Source organism: Oryza sativa, chromosome 11, assembly GCF_034140825.1.
Source record: "Oryza sativa Japonica Group chromosome 11, ASM3414082v1".
NCBI classification, from domain to species: domain Eukaryota; kingdom Viridiplantae; phylum Streptophyta; class Magnoliopsida; order Poales; family Poaceae; genus Oryza; species Oryza sativa.
Genome location: NC_089045.1, coordinates 15971350 through 15984276, shown reverse-complemented (window position 1 = coordinate 15984276; position 12927 = coordinate 15971350). Strand labels below are relative to the sequence as shown.

General features: G+C 39.7%; 1 protein-coding gene and 1 long non-coding RNA gene across 3 annotated transcripts; one reads left to right on the top strand and one right to left on the bottom strand.

Moving 5' to 3' along the window:
- Positions 1-233: 233 nt before the first annotated feature.
- Positions 234-2575, bottom strand: LOC9266386 (uncharacterized). 2 transcript variants are annotated; one of them, XR_001541628.3, is made up of 4 exons: positions 2433-2575; positions 1649-1727; positions 1266-1393; positions 234-811 (listed from the first exon to the last, which is right to left on the bottom strand). It is a non-coding gene; the product is annotated as an uncharacterized lncRNA (long non-coding RNA). The 2 variants fall into 2 exon arrangements; XR_010737672.1 differs by having other exon boundaries at positions 1266-1382.
- Positions 2576-8195: 5620 nt separating this feature from the next.
- Positions 8196-12223, top strand: LOC107276594 (ankyrin repeat-containing protein NPR4-like). Its single transcript, XM_015760256.3, has 4 exons — positions 8196-8423; positions 8592-9104; positions 10646-11172; positions 11278-12223. Exons 1-4 carry the CDS (start codon positions 8243-8245, stop codon positions 11968-11970), a joined length of 1914 nt encoding a protein of 637 aa, XP_015615742.1. The 5' UTR covers positions 8196-8242; the 3' UTR covers positions 11971-12223.
- The last annotated feature ends 704 nt before the right edge of the window (positions 12224-12927 follow it).

Genomic DNA, 12927 nt, shown 5'->3' with positions numbered 1-12927 from the left:
TAAGCGATAAACTGATTAATATTACCAAAATTATAAAAATCTAACAAAGACAAAAAAAAAAAAACACTCCATTTCTGAAACTATGCTCATTTCTGACAAAGTAAATTTTTTGGATAAAAACAAACACAAAATCAAAAATACAAAAAGAAACAATACTTTTTCAGACAAAAGTAACATGACAAAAATAAGTAGTATTCACAAAGCTGACATGACATAACTTTTTCAGACAAAACTAACAAAAATAAGTAATATTCACTAAAATTATGAGGTGATGCAGTCTTATTGCTGATAAAATACAAATGTTAGCAACTGACAAAACATATGACTCGTCAGTAGTAATTTGCTTCAGTGTTGTAATCTTCATATGCAGATTACATATCTTTAGATGTTCAGATTACAAGATTATATTTCTTTGACCTAAATAATATGATTTCTTAGTTTCTACCACAAAGATGTAGAAAAAAAACTGACACGATTAGCCCACCTCGTAAAGGAGAGAGGCCTTGACCACCTCGCCCATCAACATGATTAGCGTCGGGACTGCATCGCCACCTGCGACAAAGGAATTCATATATGCCTCGCTGAAGACCATCAGGGTCATTGTGACTGCCTCCTCGATAGCCCTGGGAACGTGCTTGCTTGCTTACTGAGATCCAGGAGAGATATCACGGCTGCCTCGCCCACCGGTGCGAGAAAAACCATGGAAGCATCCCCCACCTCCTCGACGGCGTAATGGCAGCCTCTGGTGCCCTCATCTACAGTGTCACGGCTATCCCTCTGTCGAACCCTGCCTCACCGTGGCCTTCGGCGCCTAATCATTGAGCAATCCAACTTAGATACAGAGTTAATAAGCTCTCCTTATGAACCAACTACTGCAAATTCTGAATTCCATTGACAAAATATATCAGAGGTCAAGTGCAATTTCATTTATTAATGAAATTCTCCCCATTATATTTAAAAAAAGAGAAAGTATATTGTATGTCAACACGTCTGAAGAATAGAGAATGGAAAACCAGCTACATGATATCACAAAATTATAGAAAGAACCAAGAGCCAGCATTTTGTTGTTCGATAACAAAATGTTAGTTTTTAACTCCAGAAATCTATTGCCTGGTTGCTTGGAAAATAAAATGTCCTGTGATAAAATAAAGGTGACCTTCCATCATCCAAGGTGCTTTACTATAATTAACTAAGCGATATAGTTCCTAACAAAGATATCAAATAATCAAAACCAACTTGCACATGCTGGGACTGTAAATTCATACCATCTAAAACAGAGTCTTGGCTGATTTGCTTGTGGCCGAGAGGAAAAAAGAACTGAAGCAGCCAAGAAGAGGCACCATCCCCTTTCCCTCCTACTCCTTGCCTCTGGCTCTACCTCCCTAACTCCATTCTTGGTGAAGCAGATTGGAGAAAAAGACACAAATAAGTAATCTACATAGCTCTGATAAAAATACCCAATTGTCATACTCAATCTACATAGCTCTGATAAAAATACCCAACAACAAATCATCCCCAATGAAACTAGCCTACATGATCAAATATGCAAAAGGGCGGCATATTCAGAAAATTTTTTTTGCAGGAGATGGGGCATACATAGCAGTTACTCCACTAGTTAAGGCTTAAGAGTAAAAAAAGAAAATCTGACCTTGACCACTCCAGTGCCATTATCACATACAAGACGCAAGACGCTGGATGTCCTCACCGTCAGTCATTTCATATAGAAGCTGCAACGGTAGCAGAAAAAGGAATAGTTAATACTTCTAAAAAGCAGTAGTAGTAATCTTTTTTTTTTATAACTTGATGATGTGTGAAAGCATTTCTTTAATTAAATCATTGAGGCATTCTTAAGCTCTAGTTTGCAAGCTTGATTGTACTGTATGGCAAAACACATGTACATTCTGCTACTTCATAACCAATCAGGGACAGATAGTTGGACATGGATTATTGGGGTACAAACAAACAAATCGTTATTAGTACGTATCAAGGTTAAGGCGGTAAATTAAGAGGAAAAAAGGTTGCAGATCCACAGATCTAGAAGAGAAGTTATTAGGGTTAACGCAAGCAAAAAATTGGAGAAGAAAGTGTGAGGGTAGAGAGAGATGAGGAAGAGGATTGGATTGAATGGATGCTCACCACCGAGGATGCGGAGAGAGAGAGAGATGAGAAAGAGGATTGGATTGAATGGATGCTCACCACCGAGGATGCGGAGAGAGAGATGAGAAAGAGGATTGGATTGAATGGATGCTCACCACCGAGGATGCGGAGAGAGAGATGAGAAAGAGGATTGGATTGAATGGTGAGCAGATTCGGCGGAAGTTGACTCTGCTCTGCTCACGGAATGGAGATCGGCGCAGGCGGCGGGCGGAGCTAAGTCGCAGGGAGACGAAGAGGCTTCGAGTGGAGTCGACACGAGAATTTAGAGTATTTACCATCAATTGGAAGATCAGATGCACGATTGCAGATGGATGGTGGGCTGCTCGGCGGCAGGTGGGGTGGCAGCGCTCGGCGGCAGCCAGCAGGGTGGTGGCGCCCGGCGTTGGCAGTGCTCGGCTGTGGCGCGGCATCGCTCTCCATCGCGACAGGGAAGGGGCAAGCGACAGGAGATGATCGATCCGATCCAAAGATCTGACAGGTGGGTCCAGGGTAAAAATGTCCATTTATATGTGAAAAATAATATAAATGGATGAAAATAGTGAAAGTGGTATCAAATCTAACAATTAGCAGCTTTAGTGATATATTATAAATAGCATACGGATTGAGTGGTAAAAAAGTTGAGGCAAGCGAATTTGATGGTAAATAGTCCAAATTCTCATGGGAGACTGGCAGACAGATTGTCTAGACGGGACCGATAACAAGCACGAATTTTGATAAAAGCAAAAAAAAAACAGCATGCAACTGTATAGTAAATCCCTTAATTATTTTCTTTACATTTTTCTAGAATTTAAATACTAAGGCCCACTGTCAGTGACTGGCATATATGCGAAAAGGTCCTTCAGGATTGGGGTCCTAGCACGTGTTAAATCAAAATTCATTAAGAGTGATCAAGTTTTAATCTATTTGCATGCAAGTTCTTGGGTCCACATGTCATACTATGCAATTTTACAATTTCAACCTTACATGTTTTACTTTTGACTTATAAACTTTGGGTGTATAAACTTTAGATGTATAGAATACTATATATAGAAAATATTTGAATTCAAATTCAAATTTGAATCAATATTTGAATTCAAATTCAAATTTGAATCGGGTATGTAAACTTTTGACTTATAAACTTTGGATCTATAAACCTTAGATGTATAAACTTTATATGTATAGAAATACTATATATAGAAAATATTTGAATTCAAATTCAAATTTGGAACGGGTATATAAACCTTTGAAGTATAAACTTTATGGTCTATAAACTTTAGGTGTATAAACTTTAGATGTATAGAAATACTATATATAAAAAAGTATTTGAATTCAAATTTAAATTTGAATCGGATATATAAACTTTTGGTCTCAACTTTAGATGTGTAAACTTGAGATGTATAAACTTTATGTGTATAAATTTACTAAAATAGGAAAGTAATGCGGTGAAAAAAAAAAGAAACCAGATGGAGGGAGGGAGTGGGGAGGGGATCGATCACTACCCCGTCTCCAAGCGATCGATAGCCCATGGATCCCCCTCGATCTCTCCCTCTCTCGGCTGCACTGAGTGGAAATAGAGGAGATAAAGGAAACAGAGATGAGTGAGCTCGAGTGGCTGCATTGTGGGTCCTAGGCGTGGCAAACAACAGTAGAGTGAGAGGGGTGGGTAGAAAATTAGGTGTAAATAGTCTTTGGTAATTTTAAGAATTAATTGTACACCTCTTTTTTTTAATTCAATAGTTTAATTTGTGGAACAGATAAATTAGGGTGGATTTTTGGTGATAAATGAAGTAATATAGTTTCCTTTTTCCAGGTTTCAGAAAAAAATCAATATAGTTTATTCTCAGTAAAATAAATAAAAATGGCTTGATTGAATCTAGCTTGAATTTTTAGGAGGTTAAAACCAGTGATATAAATTCCGGAAAATTATATTCTTAATGACAAATAAACTAGTATTTAAATAAATTATGTTACATATACATGTATATACAATTTGATGAGGTATAATGTTTGCAATTCACGGTTTAGATTAAATTTGAATTTTGACTGCTTTGCCCAAATTAACAGAGGTATTAATTATAAGGATAAAATTATGTCAAATTTTCTAGTGAGTTTGAATTATGGATTAGTATTTGCATGTATTTTTTTCATGATTTTATTTTGCACGAATAATTGTTTTATGATATATTTATAGGGACGCGCTAAACCCCACCGAGGGTGCGCTATAACTAAAACGCTCCCCTGAGATCACACCTCCCTCCCCCCCCACCAACCCACCCCACCACCCCCACCCTCTACCCCTCCCCCATCCCCCGCCCCCACCCCACCCCCATCCATCCCGCGCAAACTCCTCCATCCCTCTCTCTCCAATAAATTCTTTCGTTAAGTAAATGAGTTACTATAAGTTAATTTGGTTCAATAAGTAAACAAGTTACTATCAAAAGATGCCCGCCCGCACTTTTTTTCCTTCCTCCCCCTCCTTTTTTGTTTTCTTTCCTCCCGCACTTTTTTCGTCATTGGCCCATTAATAACAAGATTACTGTGTCTTTTGGTGTAAGAGTAAACGAGTTACTAACACTTCAGCACTTTCAAATTGATTTTTTTCATTCCTCCCGCACTTCTTCCATGATTGGCCCATTAGTAATAAGATTACTGTGTCTTTCGGCCTAAGAGTAAACGAGTTACTAACACTTCCACACTTCCAAATTGATTTTTTTTTCTTTTCTCCCGCACTTCTTTCGTGATTGGCCCATTGGTAACAAGATTACTGTATCTTTTGGCCTAAGAGTAAACGAGCTACTAACACTTTCACACTTCCAAATTGATTTATTATCTCAGTAAATGAATTACTCCTAGGTTATTTTCAACCAATTTGATTCCTCCTTTCAGTAAATAAATTACTCTCAAGTCGTTCAGCTCTTCTCTTAGTAAATAAATTACTTAGGGTACTAGTACTCCCAATTGGTTTGCAAATCTTCTCTTAGTAAATAAATTAATATTTACACGCCGTTTGACTTCTCTTAGTAAAATAAGTTACTCCTGATACAGGAGTAAATATATTGCATATTGCACAAGGCCGCTGGAGTATTTAGTGACAAAACAAATGAAGGTAAAAAATTATGCTTCATATTATTAACCTAACCATAATTTAATAATTTCTTTACAAACATGAATTGTTTGATCCAGTGTCAGTGTTACATCAACAATCTGATAATGCACGCAATGATACATCGGTAGAAAAACACAAAACTAATAAAGAAAATCACATCAACACCACCCGCTAACGCATATGCCGACACCGATCGATGCCAGCACTAATATAGCAATGTAGATCAGGGCCGACGATGCTGATTATTAACTACAAAAGGCAATAAATCCTGAGTTCAGCTCACAAATATAGTAAATTTCTGATTTCATCTCCAACCCCACTAGCCAGCTGAAGCCTCATCCCATCTTGCTGCCTTGCCATGGCAGGCAAAATCACACCAAGAGAAAGCTCCACCCAATTAACTGTACAAAAACAAGAGCAGTATCAAAAAAAATTCGATGGATCGACAGATTCTACACAATTTTAGAACAAAATCAAGACCCTAATCAACATGACCATATGCAGTGAGCACTTCAGATAAATGAATCCATATGCTCTGTTGAACCACAAAATTGCAGAGAATTCAATGGATTGACTGGTTGTACGCATTTTTACAAGAAAATCAAGAACCTAATCAACGGGACCATATGCATTGAATAGTTGACATGCATTTAGATGGATACCGCTGTAGCATTTCACCCAGTAGTATTTCAAGGGTATCGTATTTATAGGGGTAGTGTGACACACAACAAATTCATCTCTAATAAAGATACACTAGGCAGTGGAGAAGGACTGAAGAAAGCTAAGCCTCATATGTACTTTTATATTAATAATGTTTAGTTTACACTTAACTCATACTTCATTTGTTTCATATTATAAGACTTTCTAGCATTGCTCATATTTATATAGATGTTAATTAATCTAGACACATATATATGTCTAGGTTCATTAACTTATATATGAATGTGGGTAAAGCTAAAAAGTCTTATAATATGAAACAAAGGAAGTACATGCTTACAAGACTAGGACTTAGTTCTAGGTACCCAGATACTACTAAGATACCTATCCCTATTAGTCTGCCAGCGTGGTGATGGCATTTTACGAACTTTTACATCACATCCAAACGTGCAGGAATATAAAGAACAAATAGGTTGTCACCACCTGTGGCATTCCTCACTTTTCCATGATACATACCCACATCCAACGAAACTTAAGTAACCTAAGCACCATGCTTATGTTAATAAAAAATATCATTAATTCCTGGGGCACCCATCCTTCAGATGGACAAGTTAGAAGTAGTGCAACCTATTAAGATTTTTTGGACCGTTACCGTAGCATAGATCGACTAGCCTAATCATGTGAAGTATAAGCTATTCATATAACATGTAAGTAGTAAAGCAGTTCATTGAACTATGAACACAGTATAATGAAAAAGATATTAGACCTATAGTCTTATAGGAAGAGTAAAGTACTAAAAACATATTGGAATCTCCGAGGAGACAATAGGACCGAAGACCACTCTAAGCCTAACTCCACTGCTAGTAGAGAGAATATACTATGTGGAAAGAGAGAATTGCTGCTTGAGGTGTGTGTTGTGAAGTGAGAAGCTCTCCTCCTTAAATAGGCTTATAATGATGGTTTAAAAGTCGGTTTTGACTGGAATCCACACATAACCGTCATTGCGAGTTGCTGAGCGAGTGACACGTGGAGGGTGGAGAGGCCGAATCCTGGGCCCCACCCCCTCAACTGCCTTTCTTCAGAAGATGACATGTGGGCCCCTATATGACGGTTTTGGATGCTTTGGCCACACTTTAGAACGATTTGATTTGACTTGAGGGCCCTCAATTCGTGTGCTCGCTTGTGATTTGTCTGAAGTATTTTTTTTTTCATGTTTGCTCATTTATCCTTCACTTTAACGTATAATCCCTACATACATAGTAATTCTCAAGACAAGTGGAATTGTATTATTTATAACTAATATAATATACATGTAAGAAAATTTAGTTCTCTCCTTATTTATCGGTACTTATCGGCCGTCAACAACACCAACAAATCTGACCTAGTTATCTTTGTCGGTCTGTAATAGGCAGCCGTCATGGCGATGACTCGTTAATGACGGCCAGGTAGTAGCATGGCTCATTTGTCTGATCAATCTTTATCGGTATCAGGTTTTTAGACCCTGTTTAGATGGGACTAAAACTTTTAAGTCCCTATCACATCGGATGTTTGAACACTAATTATAAATATTAAACGTAGACTATTAATAAAACCCATCCATAATCTTGGACTAATTCACGAGACGAATCTATTGAGCATAATTAATCCATGATTAGCCTATGTGATGCTACAGTAAACATTCTCTAATTATAGATTAATTAGGCTTAAAAAATTTGTCTCGCGAATTAGCTTTCATTTATGTAATTAGTTTTGTAAGTAGTCTATATTTAATACTCTAAATTAGTGTCTAAATAAAGGGACTAAAATTAAGTCCTTGGATCCAAACACCGCCTTAGTTAGGCCTGATAAAGATGACTGCTATCGGTGACAGCAGATGGCCTGACACAGATTGAGTTTTCACCTGACTGGCCAAGCCATTCGCTGACACATATGAGGGTTTTTCGTGCGATACAGATGACCTGTTCATAGTGGACATAGTACACGTAAACTGACACTGTATCTTTTTTTAGATTTTTTTAGAATTATCTTTTTTTAAGATAATGAACTGACACTGTATCTGTAGCCACGTACAACTCGCTCAATTATCATGTATAATTCTGTCTGTTATTATAACAAAAGAAATTGCCAAGTCTATAGCTATTTGGTTCTCATCATCTGCCATCTATAGGGCATGTTGAACAAAAAGATATGTTACAATATACAGACGGCCTCATCTCATGAACATAACCGTTGACTGAGCACACACTGACGCGTGTATTCTAAATTTCTAATCTTGGGGACGGCGCCATCCAATATCATTCATAATTCCTAACAGGTGTATCCATCAAAATGGAAAACTAACCAATGGACCTCACACCTGCTGGCGGTGAGCGTGACATTCCTGACGACTTGTTCATGTGCTCTGAGCTCTACATTGCAGCGTTCGAGGGGCACACCGATCAGGTCATCGGACTTTTAGAAGGAAGCCGCGCCTCCGCGGCAGTCGCCGGGAACGGCTGGTCGTCGCCGGCGGCACAACCAACAGGTAATCTCAAGGCCCTTTTCTCTCAGCTTGGTAGCTGCCGTTTCCTGCTCATCTTGCACGAAATGGGATTCGGAGAAATCACATGTTCTCTTGAAAGCGAGTTTTTAGGAGCAAAATTAATCATCGATTGAGCTGAAATTTTGATTTCAAATCGACGCGTTTTTCCAGCTAAACACCATGGAAACTGTAACATTCACGAGGTGACCGCCGAGCGCTGGACGCTGCTCCACATCGCGGCGGCGCAGGGGCACGACGACCTGATCGACGAGCTATGCCGCCGGGACAGCGGCCTCCTCTCCGCGGCGAGCTCGTCGGGGGACACGCCGCTGCACTGCGCGGCGAGGGCGGGGCACGCCGGCGCGGTCCGGGCCATCGACCGGCTGGCACGCGCGAACGTGGAGGAGGACAGGCTGCGGGAGGCCCTTCGCGGGAGGAACGAGGCCGGCGACACGGCGCTGCACCTCGCCGCGAGGCACGGCCACGGCGAGGCCGCGGAGGCGGTGGTGGAGGCGGCGCCGGAGACGGCGGCCGATCTGAACGGCGCCGGCGTGTCGCCGCTCTACCTGGCGGTGATGAGCGGGTCGGTGCGCGCCGTCACGGCGATCCTCTGGTGCAGGGACGCGTCAGCCACTGGACCGAAATCACAGAACGCGTTGCACGCTGCGGTTCTCCAGTGTTCAGGTCAGCTAATTACTATACTCCGTATCTTTTTCTTTTTTCTTTTTACCTGTGATATTCAGGTTAATTAAAGGGAAATGAGACATGTGCCAAGTGTTATTCACGATTATATTAATTGTGAGTTGGGCTCCATACATCTAACGATTATTAAACCAGCTGGGGATTCTTATTAATTTGGTCAAAATTCGAGGGATGGAACATCATAACAAGTTCAACATGTACACATTGATGAAAGAACAACAATCATATTTATATGTACACATGAGGGAAGTTGACCAATTTAGATGTGACATGCGGCATTGGAAATTCAAGGTATAGGCCGTGTTTACTTCCCCTCAAACTTTCAAAAATTTCGTCACATTAAATGTTTGGACATATACATGGAGCATTAAATGTGGACGAAAAACCAATTGCACAGTTTGCATGTAAATTGCGAGACGAATCTTTTTGAGCCTAATTACGCCATGATTTAACAATGTGATGCCACAGTAAACATTTGCTAATGACAGATTAATTAGGGTTAATAAATTCGTCTCACAGTGTACAAGCGGAATCTGTAATTTGTTTTGTTATTAGTCTACGTTTAATTCCTAAAATGTATATCCGTATACTTTAAAAAATATTGGCCAAAGAACTAAACACAACCATAACCATATTATGAAAGCTATGAAGATAAGTACTCGATCACACAACAAACCATGTCATGGCAAAGCGCGTCCTTTACTTAGAATAAAGGTTTTACGGTATTTGCATCAAAAAAGTAAAAATGCAACACTCCAAAAAGGGTATCACTTAAAATATATTGAAAAACTTATACAGTACTTCAGTAGTAAGAGCATAAAGAGATGGAGAAGGGTATAATTATTTTTAGTATTAGTTCTAGGTATGCATCGGTACTGGTGCTTATCTTCTCCAGTACGTTATTTACATGTTCCTTTTTGAGATTTACGTTTTCTTCTTGAGAACAAATTCACCCGGTAATCATCCGCTACGTTATTTACATGCTTTGTACAATTCTTTAATTAACAAAATTTTATATGCTTTAGGGAATGAAATAACTTATTTTTATAATGTCATGCACGCACCTAGATTTTAATATTGACCCAAAAATAACCAACTCACTGATCTACCCATGGCTGGCAAAATAGAAACAACCTAGCTCCTAATTGCACATATGTTTATTGGGCATATATGTGCATGCATGCAAACCACGGATTGCATGCCGTTTTAGAAGGCCGGCAATCTATATTTGATTGAAAAAAACGGCTTTCTATGTATTGAAATTTGCATGTCCGTGTAACCAGTGTGATGACTTTTGTTATGATTGATTTGGGATCTTTGTGCCAGGTTCATATTCATATCCAGTGTCTTTCTTGAATTAACTAACCGGCAAGGGCCCATAAATGGGTGTGAACACAGTTTATACTCTACTACATGCTAACCTGAACTCATTTCCTTACACATTTGTTCAACTATTTATCTACCATGTATTACTAGTTCTATACTATCATAATAACTGTAAAAGACTGCTATTTTGTTTGCAGAAATGGTTTCTTTGCTACTGAACTGGAAACCAGGACTGGTCATCGATCTTGACAGCAACAGGAGCAGCCCACTGCATTTTGCCTCATCTGATGGTGACTGCTCCATTATCAAAGCAATCCTAGCTCATGCACCTCCCGGAGCTGCACACATGCAGGACAACCAGGGCCTCTCACCGTTGCATGCCGCGGCGCTGATGGGCCATGCAGCTGCTGTCCGCTTGCTGATGCAGTTCTCACCGGCTTCGGCGGATGTTCGAGACAAGCATGGCATGAGCTTTCTACATGTTGCAGCTATGAAAGGCCATGCTTCCATCATCTCGCATGCTGCGAAAAACAGGATGCTTGAGCACCATCTGAATGCTCAGGACAGGGACGGAAACACGCCGCTCCATTTAGCGGTGGCTGCAGGGGAATACAATGTTGTTTCTAAGCTGTTATCAAGTGGCAAGGTGCAAACTCATATCATGAACAATGCAGGTTGCACACCATCTGACCTTGTGAAGGATTGCAAAGGTTTCTACTCAATGGTAATGTCTCTCTACATATATACATCCTTAAGCAAAATGTAACTGTTGGTAGCAATGTTCAATTAATTCAATAAGTAATTGGCACAACTAAATACCAATATGCAGGTAAGGTTAGTGGTGAAGATGTATGTCTCAGGAGTACAATTCCAACCACAAAGACAGGATCAGATAGAGAAATGGAACGGCCAAGATATAATGAAATGGCGAGAGACAACATCGAAAAATCTTGCAGTTGTTTCCACGCTTGTGGCAACAGTCGCCTTCTCCGCAGCTTTCAACGTTCCTGGATCATATGGAGATGATGGAAAAGCAATCCTAACCGGTGATCGCATGTATGATGCCTTCTTGGTTCTGGATACATTTGCTGTGGTTAGTTCAGTGACGGCAACAATACTTCTGGTCTATGGAAGAGCCTCCCAGTCTAACCGTTCATGGGTAGGCTTCATGATCTCGATGCACTTCCTATGGATGTCACTTAACAGCATGGTGCTAGGCTTCTTCACTGCTATGGCTGCAGTGACGAACAAGAAAGTGGGCACGAAGACAGCAATGTCCCAAATGATCTACTTCGGGATGTACTTCTTGGTAATGCTACTCATAAGCCTTGTAACACCAGGGTCACTTATAGGCACTTTGAAGTTTCTGATAGGGGGTTGCATGGAACGACAACGGCGTGTCAAGAGACGCATCTGCCGGCAGTATCCCTTCACCATTAGCTATGTGTTTAATGTGGTTATGTTCATAGTGCTAAGTTGTGTAGCCATTACTTCCGTTGATGTCACTAGAAACCTCCCATGATAGGTGCGATATGCTGCTAAGTGTAATTCATGCAAAACCAGTACAAAACTAACAAAGCATACGACAATCATTGAATAGCATCATGTCACTTTCAACCATAGTATATAGGTTACGCATCATATGTCAATCCAATATATGTATATCATAAGTGACACCTTATAAAGATTTGCATGCACTACACACACAAAATGCTCGATTTTCTTATATGTTTAGAAGACTTTATTTATGAGTGTGAGCAAGCTATGTTTGGAATTCTATTTGTAGACAAAATATCCACATGAGCACATTAATCCTTCGACCCGATGCCTAACAAAACAATGGGCATTTTGCTCCATTGTTTCTAGCAATAACGTGTAAAAATTAGCAAGGACACTAAACTCTCTTATTTATCAGCCAATAGCAATTGTTTAGTTATCTTAACTTGCTATATTCAGATTACACTAAGAAATACGTATGCAAGACATGTAAGCAAAATAACACAATTTAAACCATATGTAAACGTGTAAGTTGTGAACAAACCACCTAATTAAGTATGTCAAACATTATTTCAAAGTAATAAATCTCAATTTAGTGGCCCATCATATTAAATGTTAGACATCAGAATCTTGCCTATATACTTAAATCTTGATTTGCCATGCTCACATTTGAAATTACAGTGTTGCATGTGTTTACATGCAAAAAAGTCGGCATAAATGATGAGCTAGAATAGAAAGTGATTCACCTATTGCCATAGAGTTGCTATTTTTGACTTTCCAAATATAGTCATCGCATTTACTCCAAATAGACCCTCTATTAGCCTCTCTTTTACTTCTTCCTTCTCCTTCTCTAGTGTTTTCCCCACCCACCTGAGACTGCCAGTCACCGCACCCTCCCTCCATCGCCATCGAGCCGCATCGCTGCCTCTGCCATCGGCTGCGTGCCTTCCTCCACACCCTCCATCTCTCCTTCCTTGCCACT